This window comes from Sebastes umbrosus, chromosome 16 (genome assembly GCF_015220745.1).
Source record: "Sebastes umbrosus isolate fSebUmb1 chromosome 16, fSebUmb1.pri, whole genome shotgun sequence".
Lineage (NCBI taxonomy): Eukaryota > Metazoa > Chordata > Actinopteri > Perciformes > Sebastidae > Sebastes > Sebastes umbrosus.
The window spans coordinates 28,045,828-28,066,021 of NC_051284.1; the positions used below are offsets into that span (position 1 = coordinate 28,045,828).

Here is a 20,194-nt window from a genome sequence, read left to right on the forward strand (position 1 = left end):
TAATTCCAAGTCATCAATTCTTACTAGTCGAAATGTTCATTGAAGATATCTGTAACTTATAAACCACAAGTGAACGTTTACCATTGACTTCTATTCAAACTCAATTACATATATAATTCAATTTTGACGTGATATAACTGCAAGTCGACAATTCTCCCTAGTGGAAATGTTCATTGTAGTTATCTGTAACTTAATTACAACTAGTCGACATTTACCATTGACTTCTATTCAAACTCAATTACAGACTTCTATATTTCAATTTTCATGTGTTATAATTCCAAGTCAAGATATCCATAATGTAATTATGACTAATTGTAATTCTAATTAATGACATCTACACAACACATTTCTCACTAGTCAAAATGTTAAGTATTGATATCAACAATTCAATTCTCACTAGTGGCAAACGTTCAAGCCAATGTTTGGGTTGGCTTGATATTGTAATTAATATGTACAGTATATAATTATAGATATCTAGAATTGCATTTCAGATATCTGAAATACAAATGTAACTAGTCAAAATTGTATCCGTACTAGTAACAATTATATTTGAAAAAGGATTTATATCTGATATCTGTAAATCAGTTTTGACTAGTCAAAATGCAATTTCAACATGTGTATATATATTTGTAAAATTGGTTTACAGATATCTTATATTAACATTTTAACTAGTCAGAATTACATTTTGACATGTCAAAGTGTAATTTCCACTGGTGAAAACTGAATCGTTACTAGTCAGCCCTACTGATTAGATGTTAAAAGGGCTTGCCATAGTGTGCGTGTATGTGTGTGCATGGCTGTGAACCAATGTTTGAGAGTGGCTGGTCAAGCTTTTATTTATTTCTCGAATGATAATAAATCCACACCCTTAATGCTGTTATGTGTAAACGGGTGCTGCTGAATCCTAAAAAGCAAAATCAGGAGAAGTACAGCTCTCCAATCAACACTGCAAGATGCAAAAGTTGCAGATGAAGGGCGTCTGTCCGAAACATCTAACCATGAATGAATAATGTAACTGTCCTTCTCTTGATTTTAGACCAGTTCTCGGAGGCAACATTTTAGGCAACAGTACTGTTCTAAAAGTACCATTTTAGCACCTGTATTAGAAAAATACACAGGGTTAAAGGCCCTGCTGTGGAGGATGGGAGGGTGAGTTGACAGTGGGAGGTGGAGAGAGGTGGAGAGCGACGTACACGGCCAGCATGCCGACTCGAGAGACCCGGGAGTGACGACACTAATCACCTCTCCGCTTTAACGAGGTAAGTGGTGGAGAACAAGGTCAGTGAGTGGAATAACACCGCTGCCTGCTTTCTGCTGCTGCATGCTGATGGGGATGCTGGTACTCGGGGTCTGATGGCGATTAGGAATTCATTGTCGGGTAGATTTTGATGATGGTGCTTTGATACTCAAAATCGCAACTGAACATAAGCTGAGAAGCAAACAAACCAGTGACGAATGTGACTCCAGAAGGGCACAACAGTGAAGATCGAAAGCCTCGGATGTAGACAGAAAACTCTGATGTTCATTTGAGTCTGTCTCCTTGATGGCAGCAGGGTGATTCATTCATTTCATCGAATCCCAGCCACCCACTCACCCACCCACCCACCCAGACTTTGCCCAGGGCGTGCCCCCTTCTTTTAATGCCTACGCTGCCCCAACCAAATTACGCCACCCCCTCTGTTCAGAGAGCGAATATAAATCACTAATCATCTTAAATACACAACCGTGATAACGCGCTGCAAAGTGAGGTGAATTAAGATTATTAAATGTGTTTTTAAATTTGAATAATTAATCTCAAAAGAGGATGACATTTTTCCAAGGGCGTTGAAGCTGCCTGGTGCTGATTCACACGAGCTCTGTGGAGGTCATTACTGTTTACTGTTATGAAGGAACATGTCACCCAACTGCAACCGTGTGGCTCACTAATGGGTTTTACAGTAAGTAAGTAAGTACGTACTATGGCACAAAGGAATAAGATGTCAGGCTTCTGATACACAGAAAGTACTTGTTAGTAGGATCAATTAATTGCATTACATTACATACAAGACTTCATGCATATCTACCAAATGAACCAAAGTGTTCTTGCAAGTATAAGTCTGCATTGATTTCACCGGTTATGGCATCGTTACTCTGCTGTAGCTAAGTAACAGTCATGTTGTGAGTTGTTGAAACAAGGAAAATGAAACACGGTTTATTCAACACTAAATGGGACCATAATTTACTAAATGAACATCATGCTGTATTGAAGAAGACTTGAAACTAGGGATTGAAACCATAAACTCATGTTTACAATGTTTACTGAGGTAATAAATCAAGTGAGAAGTAGGCTCATTTTCTCATAGACTTCTATACAATCAGACTTCTTTTTGCAACCAGAGGAGTCGCTCCCTGCTGGCTGTTAGAAAGAATGACAGTTAAAGGCACTTTAACTTTGGCTTCACTTCTCAGACCCGGAGGTTGCCACCTGTTTAAGATAGACTGGAATCAGAACATATACTTTAGAGTCTGAAGAAACAGACTCAAGTGTCTTCGACTGGTGACACTTTTAGGTGCACAACACCGCCAGCATCAGGGGTTCTCTTCCCACTGGGACCAGACTTACTAAAAATATATGTAGGCACTCAGGTTGGATGTAAGTGCCCATCAGAGAGCACGGGTGTTTTAATATTAGCTGTCAGCAGCACAGATATGCCAGGGAGGTAGCACTCTCTCAGGGGAGGCAGAATGTTCTGGGACATCAGGCCTCGGCGCCGCGCTGACTATTAGAAGGTTAAGTCATGTTTTTTTTAAGAAGTAAACGCCACAGCGGGCCAACATGTGGTCAGCGCTCTGGAGGAATAGTTCAGAAACTCTTTTTCCTTCACTTACTTTGATGTATCCATCAAAAAATACAAAATAAACAGGTCCCACAACAAAGAGCTCTGCAGGTCAGAGGAGTTGAGTGTTGTCTCAAAAACCTGACAGTTTTATCAACGCGCCTTGACCTTGTTCTTCTTTCAGGATTAAAGTTACATCAAAACATTATGTCTCTGTTGTTTTGCCCACACTGGTGTTAAAGGGGTCAGATCTCGCTGCTCCACTGAAATATGAACGCTCGGCTGAATAGGACATTAAAGATTTTATTTCTTTATTTTGTTAAATTATGTATTCGAGTACCATTAATTCTCCAAGACACAGTAACCTCTGTGGGTTAAGTTCCACTTACATATTCACCTTTTGCTGAACTGAACACTTCATAAACCAGACAAACTATTCAGAAAACAAACAAACTTTCTTTCCCTTTGAAGGAGCTATCGGAACTAGATGGGTGAGAGCGAACTGTAGGCGAGATGATGTATAAAGTCTGACTTCAAAATAGCCACAACGGCGGCAATATTTCCGTGACAAATATGTCCCAGTGTGCAATGTTTAAAGAAGTTGCATTTTAGTTTCCTCCATCCAGCAGTTTGGACTTATGTAGCCAAGAAATTTGTCATTCAGGTCACTATTACTTCAAAGGGGGCTTGCTTTAGCAGCTGTCGAGTTTTAAATTAAAAAGATGACAGTTGACAGAAAAAAAGGAAGCTGGAGAACACATTTTCATTGCATTTCTTAAAATATTTTGGAAATTTCACAATCTCGAGGGATTTTTCAGACCTGGAAGAAAACATTCAATTTGTATAACATTCGTGAAAAAGTTTTCCATAAATGTTTGGACTCTGAAACTTCCTGACTTTGCTTGATTTTAAACAGGGAGGGCAAAAGAGTGTTGATTCACTTTTAAAAGCCATGATTCAACATAATGAGGCCAGAGCTGCTGGGCAGCTGGACGTGAATAAGTGAGTGCATTTTCATTGTGGTTAACGCTGATGTTTAATGCATCTGTTTTGGGGCTGCAGAACGCTTATGGGGGTATCTTTGCTGGTGCTGCAGATAACGGGGATGGCACCACCTTCATCTGTCCCCACAGGGAACATGGCACGGAGAGAGAAAGAAAGAAAACACCGAGAGCGAGGAAAGAGTGAGATTAAGACGCAAAGAGAGAAAGTCGGGAGTGAAGAAGAGCAAACAATTTCCGCGTTAATTAGCATCCCTCTCCTCCCCCGCAACACAAACAATGCGGCGCCCCAAAAGAACCAGAAGCAAACAGGGACAAGGCTGCGAGCTCGCTAACTTTAGGTCTACTCATCTGTGCTAAATCAGTGGCAGGCAGCACACACATCAAAAAAAAGACTGAGCTGTGGGATTAAGAGCAAGTCAGAGGGAGTGGTGGGAGGAAAGAAAACAGAGAGGAGAGGAAGAGAGGGCGATGGAACGAGGGAGATTGACAGAAGAGAGGGGGCAGAGGGAGAAAGAGAGGAGGAAAACAGAAGAGAAGGGGGAGATGGAGAGCTGGAGATGAAAGGAGAGGATGACGTGGAGGGAAAGGTTGAGGCAAAAGAGGAGAGGGAGAAGGAAGGTAAAAATGATGAGTGAATGAGGGACAGAAAAAGAGAGGAGGCAGAGATGGCAGAAGTGAACAGAAGGGGGAGATGGTGAGAGAGAAAAAAGGAAAGGACGGGGGAGGGAAGGTGGTAAAAAAGAGAGAGGAGGTGTTGTGTTTATGGATTGCTGTGGTGCCTGCTCGCTGCGCACAGCAGGCACAGGTTGCATGCTCCGAATGCTGACATGCAAACATTCAAATGCTGACGCATGTGTATAAACATACAAGCGCTAGCGAGTAACTGCAGGCTCTGCATTTGTATGCAAGGGAGCGAAGTGTAGTCCTGCTTTTACAGCGGAATACCATCCAAAGTAAACCTCAATCAGTCAGTGTGGAGGGTGATTTATTCAGTCCATGCTGAAACATACAGTTATTGAACATGATGGTATTGGCAAAGGGCTGGTTGTAGAAATAAAATAAATAACAGAATCTTTCAAAATCACCCCCATCAAACCTCTCGGCCTGTACATGCCGACCGGATCAATAAAAGCGGTACGACTCGAAAAAGCCGGCGATTCTTTCAGGACATTGCGGAGACGACACAGGCAGGGAAAACGTCCTACATTTCTCCTCTGGGTTGGAGGCAACACGCAAACACTCTTACAGGATACACAGGAGAAGAAGATGCAGTCGAGCATGCACAGAACACATTTGTGTACCCAATTTTTAGCCCCCTCATTTTTTACGAATCAATAACACATTACAGCACTTCCTGAGGTTCGGGGATTCATCACAGCTCAACGCATGCACGTGTGTTCAGCCCTATATACCAGCAAAACCAGTGTCTCCATCTCTACAAAGCAGCACGACAAGGATCCTTGAGAAATAAATTCTTTTCAAGATCGAAACGTTTTTAAAGACATCAGTAACTCTGTGTCAGGGTGAACACCGGGGAAATGTTTTAAAAGCAAAAAGACACCAAACATATTTCCATCTAGCAGAATATACTGTTTATGTGATACTGTCATGGTGATGTAAGAGTGTACTCTAGGGGTGTGTCAGTACAACGTGACATCACCGCTCTTTCAGCTAATTGTGTTAAGGACGATAATATCTTCCTACCAGCCAGTTAGACTGTTATCAGGTCATTTAAAAGGTGTTATCAGCCTCATAGAGTGAGTGTGGGTCAGAAGAGGCCTGCAACACCCACTAGTAGGTTTTATCATTGATGGGCGATCATCTTAAGAAGGAATAAAAGACGGTGACAGCGACCACTAGCGACCGCAGTAACTATGACAGCAGCAAAAGCGGAACCAACAATGTGTAGTTGTCTTTGTGTTCACAAGCGTTAAGTTTCACTTTCACTTTGCAAACATTGGTATTTTAAGCCAAAACACGATCTTTTGTGTTCAAAACGTAACGTTTCATTCAGTTTTTACAACGTGTTAGAAGAATGTGTTGGCTTTAAATTTCATTTTCACTTTCACAACGTAGTAGGTGTAGCATGCCCCTACCGACCCACATCTATGAGGCTTATAACGACTGATGACGCACATTTAATGAGCTGATAACAGTCGAATCGGGCGGCCCTACACCTACGCTGTGTAAATTTAGCAGGCAATACATTAACCAAAACAACCTTGTATCGCTTTATACTGTATATCAGGACTGTGTGTCTTTCAGCTTGTTGTGAAGTGTTTCTGCTCCCTAGTGGCCCAAAAAAAGATGCAGCTTTAAGTTTAGGAAAAAAAGATAATGGATAGAAAAAGCCTGTGATTGGATGCAAACTCAAATCAGATGCGCTACTTGCTCATCCTACACGCTACATAAAAAGGACACATTATTTTCTGCTTTGGCACCGAAAGGTTGGTGTTGGACATTAATTATGTGCTGCTGAATTAAATGGGAACAAATTTCCAAGAGATACTGGAACACACATTCACATTTCAGAGAGCAGTTTGATTTTTGGTAGACCTCTGTTTTCTGCTGCCATTAAATGAATACTTCACCAACAAAATGACCATTTGTGTATCAATTACTCACCCCGTGTTACCTTTGATCGAATCAAAAAACGTTGAAAAGTCTTGATGAACTGAAGTAAATGGAAGCTGCGTTTAACAAGTCTCATTTATCCAGTCATATGCTCACTACTTCCCAAGCACATGCATCTTCGCTAAAACATTACTATTTAAAACACTTCAACATAAACAGTCTCACACTCGCACAGACGCGCTACAGGAACGTGCGGGTCCGAAGACTTTAAATAGTAAGGTTTTAGCAAAGATGCATGTGTTTGGGAAGTAGTTTTGCTGTTGTTAAACGCGGCCCCCATTCACCTCAATTCATCAAGACTTTTCAATGCTTTTTTTAATTCTCCGTTCACCGTGGAGGCATGCCAGAAAAACAATTAAAGAATTCAAGGTAACACGGGCTGAGTAATTGATATACAAATGATCATTTTGTGGGTGAGGTGTTCCTTTAAGTAAGCATCTGTGCTGGTGTGTGCATGACGTGGGCGGATAAAATAAGAGTTGCATGTGTGTGCATTTTGCCGGTGCGTGCCAACAGCTAACCAGCTCCTATAAACCAGTGAGCTGCAGTGCTTCTTCATAGTAATGGCTGGTGCACAGAGGCACAGGCGGAGCAGCTTTGGTGATCCATCAGCATGGTTCACACTGCGTCACACACACACACACACACAGAAATGTGGAAGGCGACTGCCGCCACTTTAACACCGACACATCTGTGGTTTGAAGTAAGTGAATCGACATGAAGGGGGGGAGAGCTGCTCACCTGAAGAACGTGACAAAGAACTGCACCAGATCCATGAAGTTACTGTGCTGCGAGAAGGCGATCTGCAAGAGGGAAAGAAAGGACAAGAGAGTCAGAAACCTGCTTTAATAAGGGGGATTTTAAAACAGGAGGTCAGCATTATACGCTCATAAACATGCACGCTTTAGACTGGAGTCGACCTTGTAGATCTGACAAAAGGCAAACGAGCGGGAGAGATAATGCTGCTCACAAAGGCAGACAGTGCATATGTATGTATTGTATATTGTGGATGTGTATATCTTTGACACCATGTTGTCAACCTGTGCCTTTTACTTGCATATTTTGTAGCGTGTATGGACTTCTAGTGGTTCACAAGTTAAATGACTGTGTCAAGATAAGGGATTTCAAAGGGCTTTTTCTTCCTTATGGTGCTCCTTATTACTGGGAGGTTCCCAGTCTGTCTGCTTATCTGTGTTCCAGACTTGTCAACGCAACAACACGGCAGCAGACGGGCCTCTCAGCTGCCCACAGCCTGTGCAAAAAAAAACAAAACTAATTCCTGCACATGTGGGCAGAAATATTCACTATGTAATCATCACAAGAGCAATTGCAGCAACGATATCCTGTCTTAATCAAGGTTGCCAGGGGTAACGTTGGCAGTGCCGTACCAACTCCCCCCCCCCATCCTCCTCCTCCTCATCTCTACTCTTACGCCTACAGCCTCCCCAAAAATGCCTCACAATGAACATATTCCTGTAACAACACAACACTGCCCCTCTCTGGTAACATCACGGTACTGCGCCTCCAGCCTGCAGCAGAATTCTCCTCACACATCTTTTCTCCGAGGTGACACCTTGGACCAGAACTTATCATCCTGCTTATTATTCCGCTGCAAAGCAGGGATTTGCATATAATTCCAGTGGGGAATAAAAGGAGGAGAAAGGGAAGAAAAAAATAGAGAAAAGCTGGGAAACCAAGCTGTGTGTATGTCAGATTAGTCGATGAATACTTGACATGTGATCAAGAATTACAAATGCATAGAAATACTTGACGGGTCAGACTGTGTATAGATCGACAGTGGCCTTACACAAGAACAGCACAGAGGGGCCAAAGGCATTGGCCTCTGTGTTGAGAGGACGGGGGGCTGGGAGTGTTTTGTGAACGGCCCGGGTCTAATTTACTGGTGTAGTCAGCACCATCTGGCTCGCTAATGTGTTGCTGTTGATTACTGTTGAGCGCCGAATCCTCAGTGTGATCATTTTCCTCCAGACTGTTGAACACGGAAGAGAAGTTCAGGGAGCCGAGTACACCCAGAGAGAAAACTTTTAAAAGATGTCAGCAGCGTAGAGCTCAGCGGGGAACCGACGCTAGAGTGGACTGGTGTTTAATTCTCTGGGTATGGCTACGGAGTGTGGCACTAATGCTGCCGAGATCAACCAGGGCACAATTATACCAACATTGACTGTGAGCTTTCACCAACTAATGAATCTCTCTTATTTCTTTATTAGTAGTTTAGTGGAGAGGATGCTCTTGTTTTTGGATGCCGATGTTTTGAGGAATTTTGGGATCTTGATGTCAGTCTCATTAAGTTATTGTTTTTAATTAGTCTTTTTATATTTCAAACTAGGGCTGTCAAAGTTAACGCAAATTTGTTTTAATGCCACTAATTTCTTTAACACATCAACGCAACTTGGGATTTTTAGGTTGTAGCGGGCTCACTTTTAAAGATACTGGCATCATATTAAACTAAAACATTCTAAGGAATCCATCGGTACCAACCATGTCATACTAGCTTGTCGCTAAAGGAGGCTGAAAATCGCTCCAAACTTACGCTAAATTTGTCGAGGAAAAACTGGCATGGCCATTTTCAAAGGGGTCCTTTGACCTCTGACCTCAAGATATGTGAATGAAAATGGGTTCTAAGGGTACCCACGAGTCTCCCCTTTACAGACGTGCCCTCTTTACGATAATCACATGCAGTTTGGGGCAAGTCAAGTCAGCACACTGACACACTGGTCTGATTCCCTGCAAAATCAGACAAAAGGATTGTCAGGTTCTACAGAAACTCCTGAGCTCAGACCAGGCTGCAACCTCCGGGTCTGAAAAGTATCTCATATTCTAGCGGGGCCTCCGGCAGCGACCAGCCCACCGGACAGCCCCAGATCTAGCTTTGATGCTGCCTTCGTCCTACAGTCAGAGCTCCGACACATCGCTGCTGGAGAACAACATTGCTAGGCCCGCTGGAGGGAAGGGAGGCACGGGGAGAACCAGAACCAGGACAATGCGGGACAGACTGTCAGACCCAGCTGCAGTAAAATGAGAGGTTTTCTAAAGGGACTCTGGTGCTCGTAAACACTACTGCTTTTGTCAACATGGACCGCCAAAATCAACACAAAATGAAAGTTCCTCTTTCGATTTTATGGTATACTTTATGTTATTTGACCCATGTTGTTTGACTGCAACTCATTATAATTGCTGCCTTTCTTGCCCAATACATTCTTATTCATTTTTTTAAACCTTTAATGAGGCTCTCCTGGTTAAATTAAAGTTTAAAAAATGTCAAACAATAATGAAAAATGACCATGAAAAGTTCCCAGAGCCCAAGTTGATGTCTTAAATCAGCGTTTTACGTCCAACTAACAGTTCAATACTCAAATATATCCAATTTATAGTGATATGAAGCAGAGAAAAGCAGAAAATCATCACATTTGCCAGGCTGGAACCAGCGAGTGCATGCAAATTTTGCTCGGTAAGTGAATTAAACGACTTATCTACTCATCCATTTGGCACTTTCGTGTGACGCGGACAGCCAGAACAACAACATTTTTTGATTTTTCATAATACTTCTCACTCACTTTTTGACATTACAGTCAAAAACACTCTCAATCAAAGCTCCAATGTAACCAGCATCAAAACAAAGTGTCCTCCATGTACCTCCACAGAACAATTTTTTTGAAAGTTGGAGTTTCTAAGAAGCCAATTTGGCACTTGCAATCAAGAGAAAATGGTTTGGAGGGAATATTTTACTTCCTGTGCTCATGAATGTAAATGGGATGTAAAAATTAAAGGATTAAAGAAAAACTAGCAGAGATTGTGTGAAACTGTGAGTGGCAGGGATTCTTTTAAGAGCAAAGTAAAGAACTATCACAGAAGCCGTGTCAGCTGGTGTACTGAAACACAGTTTCAAAAGCCATCTACTCCACTAGGTGATTAGAGATACATACATTTATTCTCTCTTCTAATGACACGATAGTCCCCTTGAAGGACAACTTCCTTAAAACACAAAAAAAGCAATGACAGGTGCTTCAGCTTCATGTCATCGCCGCATAACTTATTATTGTAGCAGCTAATCTCAAGTGTCAGCCGTGTGCGGTGCCGTGTCACCGAGAGGCAGGCTTACGGTGGCGGCGGGAGGCCCGGGCGACGCTCTCGTTATGTGCCCAGCGGAGGGTGACTCTTTAGGGGCCGCAAAGGATGTCGCAGCGGGGCCTGTCAGCCTGCCGCCGGGCATTAAGACCGCCGGATATAATGGCTTCTGACAAGCCACTCGGACTATATTGGAGTTTTGAAGGAAAATGTCGTAATCAATGCGAGGGAGGGACGCTCAACAGGTTCTACACCGCTAATGACGTTACCATCAGCCCCATGCTTTGTCTTTTTTTTTTTTATCATAAAGCAGGTTTAAGTGCTATATATATATTCAGTGAAAGTATCAAAACGTTCAATCCACAGAGAAATACACACACCCCGTATTCAGAAACTGTGCCTCCGAAACAAGCCGTCAGGATTTCTGTCCCTTTGTGATGTCACAAATCTACAATATAAAGACCATTTCACAGTTTTAAACGTGAACATTGTAAATGTGTCCCAGTTTAGTTCCGGTTGCAGTGTATGTGAATAACATCAGCTGACGGGAAGTAAACATGGACCCAAGCTGTTGCCTAGCAACGCAACTCCATTGTAATTCCGTTGAAATGTGCTTAAACGGAGCGTTTCAGACAGGGCGTAAATACATGCATATTCAGGCAGACAGCATGAGGAAAATAAAGTTGTTTTTTTTAACATTACAGCATGTAAACATGTTCTATCAGAAACATAAAATACAAGTATGAACCTGAAAATGAGCATGATATGGGACCTTTAAAGATTTTTGTTGTTGACAAAATTATGTTGGGCAAATTAAGGATTCTGAGCTAATTATAATTTGGTTTGTTTAACATGTGTCAAGAGTTTTGTCTGATGTTATGCCTAATGGTGAAACACAGCTGATTGCGTTTTGAATTTGTTTAATAATATGAATTAAAAAACAATTTCAAAATATATATTAATTCAATATATATTTTGTATTTATTTCTTATATTTTTTAAACAAATTTTAATCTTAATTTTTTGATAACATTTTATTTCTTACATCATATTTTGTATTCGCATTTTATATGTTTAAAGTAAAACTATTTATTTCTATATATATTCTATATTTATTAATATGCATAACACCTTTTTTAAGTTTTTATTTGTCTGCATAAAATAAAAATGTACAATTTGAATAATAAGTAGCTTGTTGATTTTAGGTTGTACCCGCCACTGTTGCACACTCGCAAACCCGCTCAGTTTGTGTTTTCTAACCTCGCTGTGTGATCAGTATCACACCGCTCCCATCAGGCAGCCATGCGTGGCCCAGATAAACACTCCACAAGTCCACACAGATACGCAGAGCTGGCCCAGCCAGCTGATCGCTACAGCTGCTGCTACTCCACAGCGGGGTATTAAATTGGAGGCTGTTCTAATCTCTACCATATCATGACATGTTCACTAAGGCACGGAACAGGAGATCACAGCTCTTTAATGTAATTAGTCTGGGATTTGCGTTTCATTACAAACATCATTAAATTCAGATCCATTCTTCATCAGGAGAGGAGAGGGGGAAAAAAAGGGAAAACAGAGGGGTGGGAGATCTCCTGCTGACTAATCTCAGTGCTTTGATTATCCGAGCTGCTCAACGGTAATGAAGCCATCATAGATTTCACTTTGACCATTGCAAAGGATCTCAATTTTGGTGGGTCAAAATGATTATATCAAACGGTTATTCCTGCAATCCAACATCTGTGCTTTTCAGATGTTTTCTATATTGTACCCGATGGGCTGAAATTTGTTGTATATTCCGAGAGCTTGAGCTGAACTGCTCATTTTGGGGGTAAAATAAAGTGTGCTGCTGATTTAAGCTTCAGTAGGCAGCAAGTTTTCTGCATCATTGGGCAAAAATCCCATAATAACCTTTCAGCATATTGTAATTCAAGTGTTCTAAGAGATAACTAGACTTCTGCACCTCCTCATGGCTCTGTTTTCAGGCTTTAAAAAATCTACTTGGTATTTCCTCAACTGATCTCAACGTGGCTGCCGGGTCACAAACTTTCTCATTTTACAGCTAAACCGTGCACTACAAGATGATTCTGAAAACATTTTGAAGAGAGAAATAGGCATTACAGTAACATAATATTGATTCATATTTGATCAGCGCTGCCTAGTTTGACTGTTTGGTTGGAGTTTGTGAGTCATTGACAGCCGGCTCTCATAGACAGCAGCTGGACAGCAGACCTCAGATCAGCTCTGACTGCTTGTTATCCTTCAATCTGTGAAATCTTGCAGATGCAGTTAGGAGCACCGGAGGACACAGAGGCACATGATTTTTTTCAGATTACCTGTCTCATGCACTACTGTCAGGGTATAGTGACCATTTCATAAAAATATTTCTTTAAATCATATCTGCTCCATTTCTACCCACTGCAGCTTTAATGCAACAGACCGGGCGGTGAATGCAACAAGTGGAGTCAATGCAAATGGACCAAAACAAACTCTCTTGCAAACGGTATGCACGCCGCTCTAATGCTACTTCCGACCACGTGAAGGCAAACAGAAGCAACCTTGAGGCGGTGTGAGCATGAGAAAGAGAGACAGCTCTGTACGGCCGCACGCTAAAGCCGGGAGAAAGAGAGAGAGAGAGAGAGAGAGAGAGAGAGAGAGAGAGAGAGAGAGAGAGAGAGAGAGAGAGAGAGAGAGAGAGGGCTTAGCTTGTACACACAGCCCACTCTGAATGCAGCATGTGTTTCAACTTAACATTCCACTTTGCCCTTGCTTTCTCGGCTGCTGTTTATGAACCGCTTTCCGACACTGCCAACGCTGGAGTAGCAACCGCCTACGATTACCCACACACACACACACACACACACACACACACACACACACACACATCCCGGTGCCAAACTGCAGTAGACCACTGAAGGCAAGGAGAGTAAGGAAAAAGGCAACAAAAGAAAAATGAAGGTCTGTTATTAAGAAGAAATGACTTGCAGACGAGGAGCAGAGGCAGAAAAAGAACGAGAAAAAAAATGTTACCTCGCTGGCGCAGGTAAAGCTCCATGAGTGCAAGGAAGAAAAATGACACGCTAGCAGACCGGCGTGCTTTAGTTTCAAGGACAGGGGTGATCTTCTATGTGATCCCACCCAGCAACACAGAAGGTGAGGTGGACCAGAGGAGGCTGAGAGGGGGGAGGGCTCTCTCTCGACTCAGCTCGGCTCTCTGTTCGGCTGTATGTGGAGCTGCTACTGGAGATCTCCTGAGGCTGGCTGGCTGGCTGGCTGGCAGCAGCTGGAGCTCTGAAGCTGAGGGAACTAAAAAGCTTTCACAAGGCAGGACATGGAGGATGGAGGCAGGAGGAGGGCAAGGGGGAAGGAGCTTGGAGCACGGGGCGACCAGTCAAATCACTTCCAGAAGTGATCGGGGAGGCACACAGGCAGGCAGGTTTGCAAACAACCCAGGGCCCAAAGCGCCTCGCGCTCCCAAACCGGCACCAGCCAGTCCTGGCGGTGCCTTCATTCACTGCATCAAACTTCATATTGATGCTGAGTTTATCCCATCCTTTATCATGCTGCAAAAACACCCATGAACTTACTGTGTATGTACACGTATCATTAAAACTCTGAAAACCTGCTTGTAAACAAAGTCATTGAACAGTAACAGCTACACACATGTATGTGCATGTAAAATACAAAGCTATATGGGGTGTTTTATATTGGGCTCCATCTCTGAAGCACTGCTAGCAACGCAGTTCAGCAGGGCAGTTGTGTGTTCACAGTTAGAACTGATTAGATATCAACAAATCTAGTTCACAAATGTCAGACAGCCCGATCTCATTCCTAGGCAGTCAAATACTGACGCTTTGTGACGCGCATCGGCGTGCAACACCGACACAAAAGGCTTTCAAGTAACTACAATGTAAACCCATCCGTGCCAATATTCACAACGTTGACCGCGTGTTTACCGCGACCGCAAAGTGACGCCGAGGGGTCCTGACAAAGCGTCGGTATGTGACGAGTTGGGATGAGAACGTGTTGTGTCAGAGCGACTTGCAAAGTGTTTTTTCAAAGGTACTGAGGTCTGTTGGTACGAGGGTACCAGAGTACAAAATAAAAGTCCATTATTGTCTATATCAGGACACTACAGGGTGAATTATCACACTTATACCATGGCAACAAACTGTAGGCAAAACAGAGAAACTGTATTTTTTAAATAAGCACTTGAAATTCTCAGAAAACTGTTTTAAATACCTCATCTTAAGTGTTGACCTCATGCTATACTAATGTGTTTAACTAGAAAGTCCAAATAACAAATTGATCAAAAATGTATAAAAAGAAATCTTGCCTCTCTGCCCGTCCTATCAAATCAAACTGCATTGGGGTGCCTGTCTCTCCTCCAAGCTATCACTATCCAATAAAACAGAAATGCCATAAAAATATCTTTAAAAAAAGAAGATCAAACTGCCTTTACTGCCATAACTAACAGCCCATTAGTTTACACAGTACATTGATCTCTAACCGTCTAATATTCTGTCCCAGGACACAATTAAAACAAATACTTTTAAGACAATAAATCCTACCTTTTTTTGTTTAAACTGTTTTAGAAAGGAGTTTATACAACTTTATGGTCATGTTTCTAATATCTTATGCCCCTACATATAAAAGAACCACCTGTCATGGAGCTAAATGGACAACAACTGACATGTACGTCATCTTTCACATACCTCGGAAGCCGGGGAACATCAGATGGTGGAGATGACCGAGACAATTATGGCCAGATTAGGAAACGCAAGGACGACATTTCTAAGACATGGAAACATCTGGAAGTTGACGCATATAACTAGAAAACACCAAGATAAAGTTATACAACAGCTGTGTACTATCTGTCCTTCTATATGGTGCTGAGTGCTGGAGAATGACTGAAAGAGACATAGGCAAGCTTTCCAGCTTTCACAATACCCGCCTCAGAAAGATCATGAGGATATTCTGACCTATAGGAAGATTATAAACCATGAACTACACAAAACGACTGGGTGCTTTGGACATGGAGACAATATTGATAAGAAGAAGATGGAGATGGCTTGGACATGTATTAAGGGAACCATCTGATGAAATGACAAAAGTGGCATTGCGTTGGACACCAGAGGGAAAACGCAAAAGAGTGCGGCCCAAAACAACCTGGAGGCCAACCATCGAAGGAGAAATGAAGACGAGAGGATACAGCTGGAACAGCATTGAGAAGGAAGCAAACAACAGAGATGAGTGGAGATCCTTAGTCCTTGTCCTATGTGCCACCCGGCGCAACAAGGACTAAGTAAGTATGTTTGTAATATCTAGACTACATAGTGATAGAAATGGGGTCGGGAAGTTTAGCTAGGTGTACCTAATAAACTGACACCTGAGAATATTGGTTACTCAATTCAATAGTAACGAGTCCAGAACAATATCCAGAGGTGTACAGCTGTATGATTGTTATGGACACCTGTGAGCCAATCAGAAACAAGTATCTTCCGTGACCATGGTATAAACTGAGTTCACACAACACAGAATAGCTGACGTATGAACAGCTTTTACATATTAAAGCGTCCGTTCATTCACACTGTGACCGAATTGAATTGCACCACTTTGCCGCCGCTGTGCAGTAAGAAAGCTCTACTGTGGGACAGTTTTCTCCCCGTCAGCCTCGCCACATGGCAGCGGTTCACCCGAGTGCAGCTGTGATTGTAGCTCGGCTGTATATACACACCGCCGGGACACAGAGGTCTATTCACAGCTACAGCCAAGCAGCCACATCAACACTGGAGAAAAAGCTCCTGAACACCAAATGCGGGAAATCTTTTTTACTCCCACTGACCACATTTTTACTAGTGACTGCCAACATTTACATTCTGCCATTTTAACCGGCCGACTTTTTTAGTTTATAGAGTAGAAAAGAGGCTGGTGAATCGGACAAATTGATCACAGTTTTGCTGCACTTTGATCCAAAATATGTGGAGCTATGAGAGTATGTGTTTATTTATATACATAAGCTGAATATGGCATAACTGACCTGATTTTCTAGATGCTTTTATTCAAAGTGCATGAATGCATATATTCTCAGCATAATTAGCTCTGCTACAGTCGGCGAATATTCAAGACAAAGTTTGTACTCGTGTTCTACTTGAGTAAATCATGCTTTTATCATATTTTATGCTCTTATTAAGGCACGCTGCTCTTCGATATGTTTATGTGTATTACTTGAAGAAGCAACGTGACTTTTTGCTTTAAAGCCGCACCGGCTAAATTACCACATTAGCAGCCCCGGATAATGTGAGACACATCGGTTATAATGTTTGAACTGATCAGCCATAACATTAAGACCACTGACAGGTGAAATGGATAACATTGATTATCTCGTTACAATGGCACCTGGCAGTGGGGGGGATATATTAGACTGACTTTGACAAGGGCCAAATGGTGCTGGCTAGACGACTGGGTCAGAGCATCTCCAGAACTGCAGCTCTTGTGGGGTGTTCCCGGTCTGCAGTGGTCAGGACCTACCAAAAGTGGTCCAAGGAAGGACAACCGGGGTCAGACCCGAGGCTCATTGATGCACGTGGGGAGCGAAGGCTGGCCCGTGTTGTCCGATTCAATAGTAGAGCTACTGGAGCTCAAACTGCTGAAACAGTTAATGCTGGTTCCGATAGAAAGGAGTCAGAACACACAGTGCATCGCAGTTTGTTGCGTACGGGGCTGCGTATCCGCAGACCGGTCAGGGTGCCCACGCTGACCCGTGTCCACCACCCAGAAGCGCCTACAATGTGCACGTCGTGAGCATCAGAACTTGACCACGGAGCGATGGAAGAAGGTGGCCTGGTCTGATGAATCACGTTTTTTATTTTACATCATGTGGATGGCAACGGGTTGGAGGTGTCGACTCGGCCTCCAAATTCTCCAGATCTCGATCCGATGGAGCATCTGTGGGATGTGCTGGACAAACGAGTCCGATCCACGGAGGCCCCACCTCGCAACTTACAGGACTTAAAGGATCTGCTACTGACGGCTTGGTGCCAGATACCACAGCAGACCTTCAGAGGTCTAGTGGAGTCCATGCCTCGACGGGTCAGGTCTGGTTTGGCGGCAAAAGGGGGACCTACTCAATATTAGGCAGGTGGTCATAATGTTACGGCTGATCAGTGCAAAACAAATACTGTATTAAAAAAGTGCCATCCAAAAGATTGTCTCCCTCACATTTCTCTCTGTTTTTGCTCATCATCAATCATTTCGACTTTACTTTTCCTTTTCACATTCATTCCAATCTTCACCTCTGATTTTCCCGTGTTGTCAAAGCACAAAGCCCCCTCCCTCCCCCCGTTTATAGATTTCAAGCGTCATATCGAACCAGTCAGCTTTCTTCCCCTGAATCAACACATCAGTCAGTGGATGCTGATCCTTAGATGACACAGCTCAATGTGTCATTCTGTCAGTCAGAATTAAATCTGTCCAGTTAGGATGAATCTGAAGCATCACACAGACTGAGAATGAGTCGCTCCTCTGTTGCGGATTGATTTTAGGCCCTTTAGTGCAGCTTATGGTGGTAAAACCTACATTTTAAATCAGTTATTTACGAATTTTGGACAGTATCGGTCATAATCTGAGCAGGTACTGCTATAGTCTGTAGTGTCTTCGCCTACCTTTTCCTCATAAATGTGCATTTATTTCAGCGAGGCAAACAATCATTGGTTAAAGTGTAGCTTGACTACACTATCAAATATCCCTACCGTTACACAAACTACTTCTCACTTTATTTCAAAGTGAAAGGGCTTACTGATAACATTTTCATGCAGACGAATAATTTAAATTGCCAGAGTTTTTGGAAAGGTGCAGAATAAAAGTCTGGCTTTTCCTAAAACAAGTGTTATGATTGTGAATTAATCATTGAGGAAGATATCTGACGTTCGGTTCCCACTTCTAGTCTTCTAACAAGGCTTGTGAGCCAATAGTATAACAACGTTGGTGTGTCGAGAGCGATCAAGCTGCCAGTTAGTGTGGGGAAAACTGATGAATGGCTAACTAATGTGTTGTCCCTGGTTAGATTATCAAAATGAGAAAAATAACAGCTTCAATCCCCGAGGATCTGCGATAGCATTAGTGGCGGTTGCGTCCAGTTGCCTAGCGTTATAGTTCCCTCAAACAATGTATAACGAAGATGCGCGTCAGAGGGGGTTTAGAAGTGGGTGGCCGACTGGAAAATAAATAGGTATACGCCATAGCCTCTTTTTCTCACCTGCAGCTTGTTCAGAACGCGGCAGCTCGTCTTTTAAGTGGTACACGTAAACGTGAGCACATCTCCCCTGTTCTATTCTGGCTTCTCTTCACTGGCTCCCTGTGTGTTTTAGGATTGATCTTTAAGATATTATTATTAACATATAAAATCATTAAATGGGCAAGCTCCAACTTATCTCTCAGACCTTTTAAAACCACATCTTTTATCAAGGACACTCAGATCCACTGAGTATTATTACATACTTATTTATAAAATAAACAAAAATTGGATTTGGAGGTCGATTACCATGGCAACGGTCGAAGCATCCAAGCTTCAAACTTCATTACTCTACAACAAAAGATTCATCACTTGACCTGACATGTCTATCTGAGACTCACTCCACTCGACCATAAAATATTCAGGTTGTGCAAAGAACTGGCAACCACTTGTTGTGAAGTGAATGCTATGGAACGGCGGAGAGAGAATGCGACACCTAGCGGCTGAATGTTATCAATGTTATCAACAGCACCTTTAACTAGTTGTATGTTTGTGTGTAGCTGAAGCGAAGCTTACCTGTATCTTGATGGGCCACGTGAAGTTGCTGACGTAGACGAAGAAGGTTATGTTCGGGCTGTTGCGGAAATCAAAGTTCTCGTTGGAGAAGCTGTCCTTGAACTCCTTGATGTTGCTCCGAGAGACGATGGGGATCTCCTCACCGGTCTGAGTGCCTGCTGGATGACAAAGATGGAGAACAGAAAGACAAGAGTTAAGAATATGAAGGTTGATGAAGAGATGGAAGGTAAAGGCAGATAGACGAATGAAGAACGGGAGATAGACATTAAATAGGTCTACTTTTTATATACATTTTATTTAAACATTAAAGGAATACTTAACCCACAAAATGAACATTTATGTATCAATTACTCACCCCGTGTTACCTTGGATTCTTGAAGAAAACTTTGATTTTCTCTCACGCCTCCACGGCAAACGAAGAATCCAAAAACGGAGAAAAGTCGTAATGAATTGAAGTAAATGGAGGCCGCGTTTAACAACAGCAAAACTATATCAAAACACTTCAAAAACTTTAATTTCATTCAGTAAGGTTTTAGAGAAGATGCCTGTGTTTGGGAAGTAGTGAGCATACGACTGGATAAATAACACTTGGATCATACTGCACCAGTTGTTGTGAGAGTTTGTAAACTGATGTTTTGATATAGTTTTGCTGTTGTTAAACGCGGCCTCCATTTACTTCAATTCATCAAGACTTTTCTCAGTTTTTTTAATTCTTTGTTCACGGTGGAGGCATGAGAGAAAAAAAGAGTTTTATTCACGAATCCAAGGTAACACGGGATGAGTAATTGATGGTCATTTTGTGGGTGAAGTATTCCTTTAACTACAGTGTTCACTGGTTTATATCTGTAA

At 42.4% G+C, this 20,194-nt stretch overlaps 1 protein-coding gene across 5 annotated transcripts in view; it reads right to left on the bottom strand.

Moving 5' to 3' along the window:
• atrn (attractin) overlaps window positions 1–20,194 on the bottom strand; it is a 170,147-nt gene that overhangs the window by 71,744 nt on the left and 78,209 nt on the right. For 3 of the 5 annotated variants that reach the window (XM_037796499.1, XM_037796502.1, XM_037796503.1), the window contains exons 24-25: window positions 19,346–19,503; window positions 7,196–7,257 (exon numbers count right to left, since the gene is read on the bottom strand). In XM_037796499.1, coding sequence (XP_037652427.1) covers window positions 7,196–7,257; window positions 19,346–19,503 — 220 coding nt within the window. Of the gene's footprint in view, window positions 1–2,437; window positions 3,938–7,195; window positions 7,258–19,345; window positions 19,504–20,194 lie in introns of those variants that run through there. The other 2 variants (XM_037796504.1, XM_037796501.1) reach the window with 2 other exon arrangements.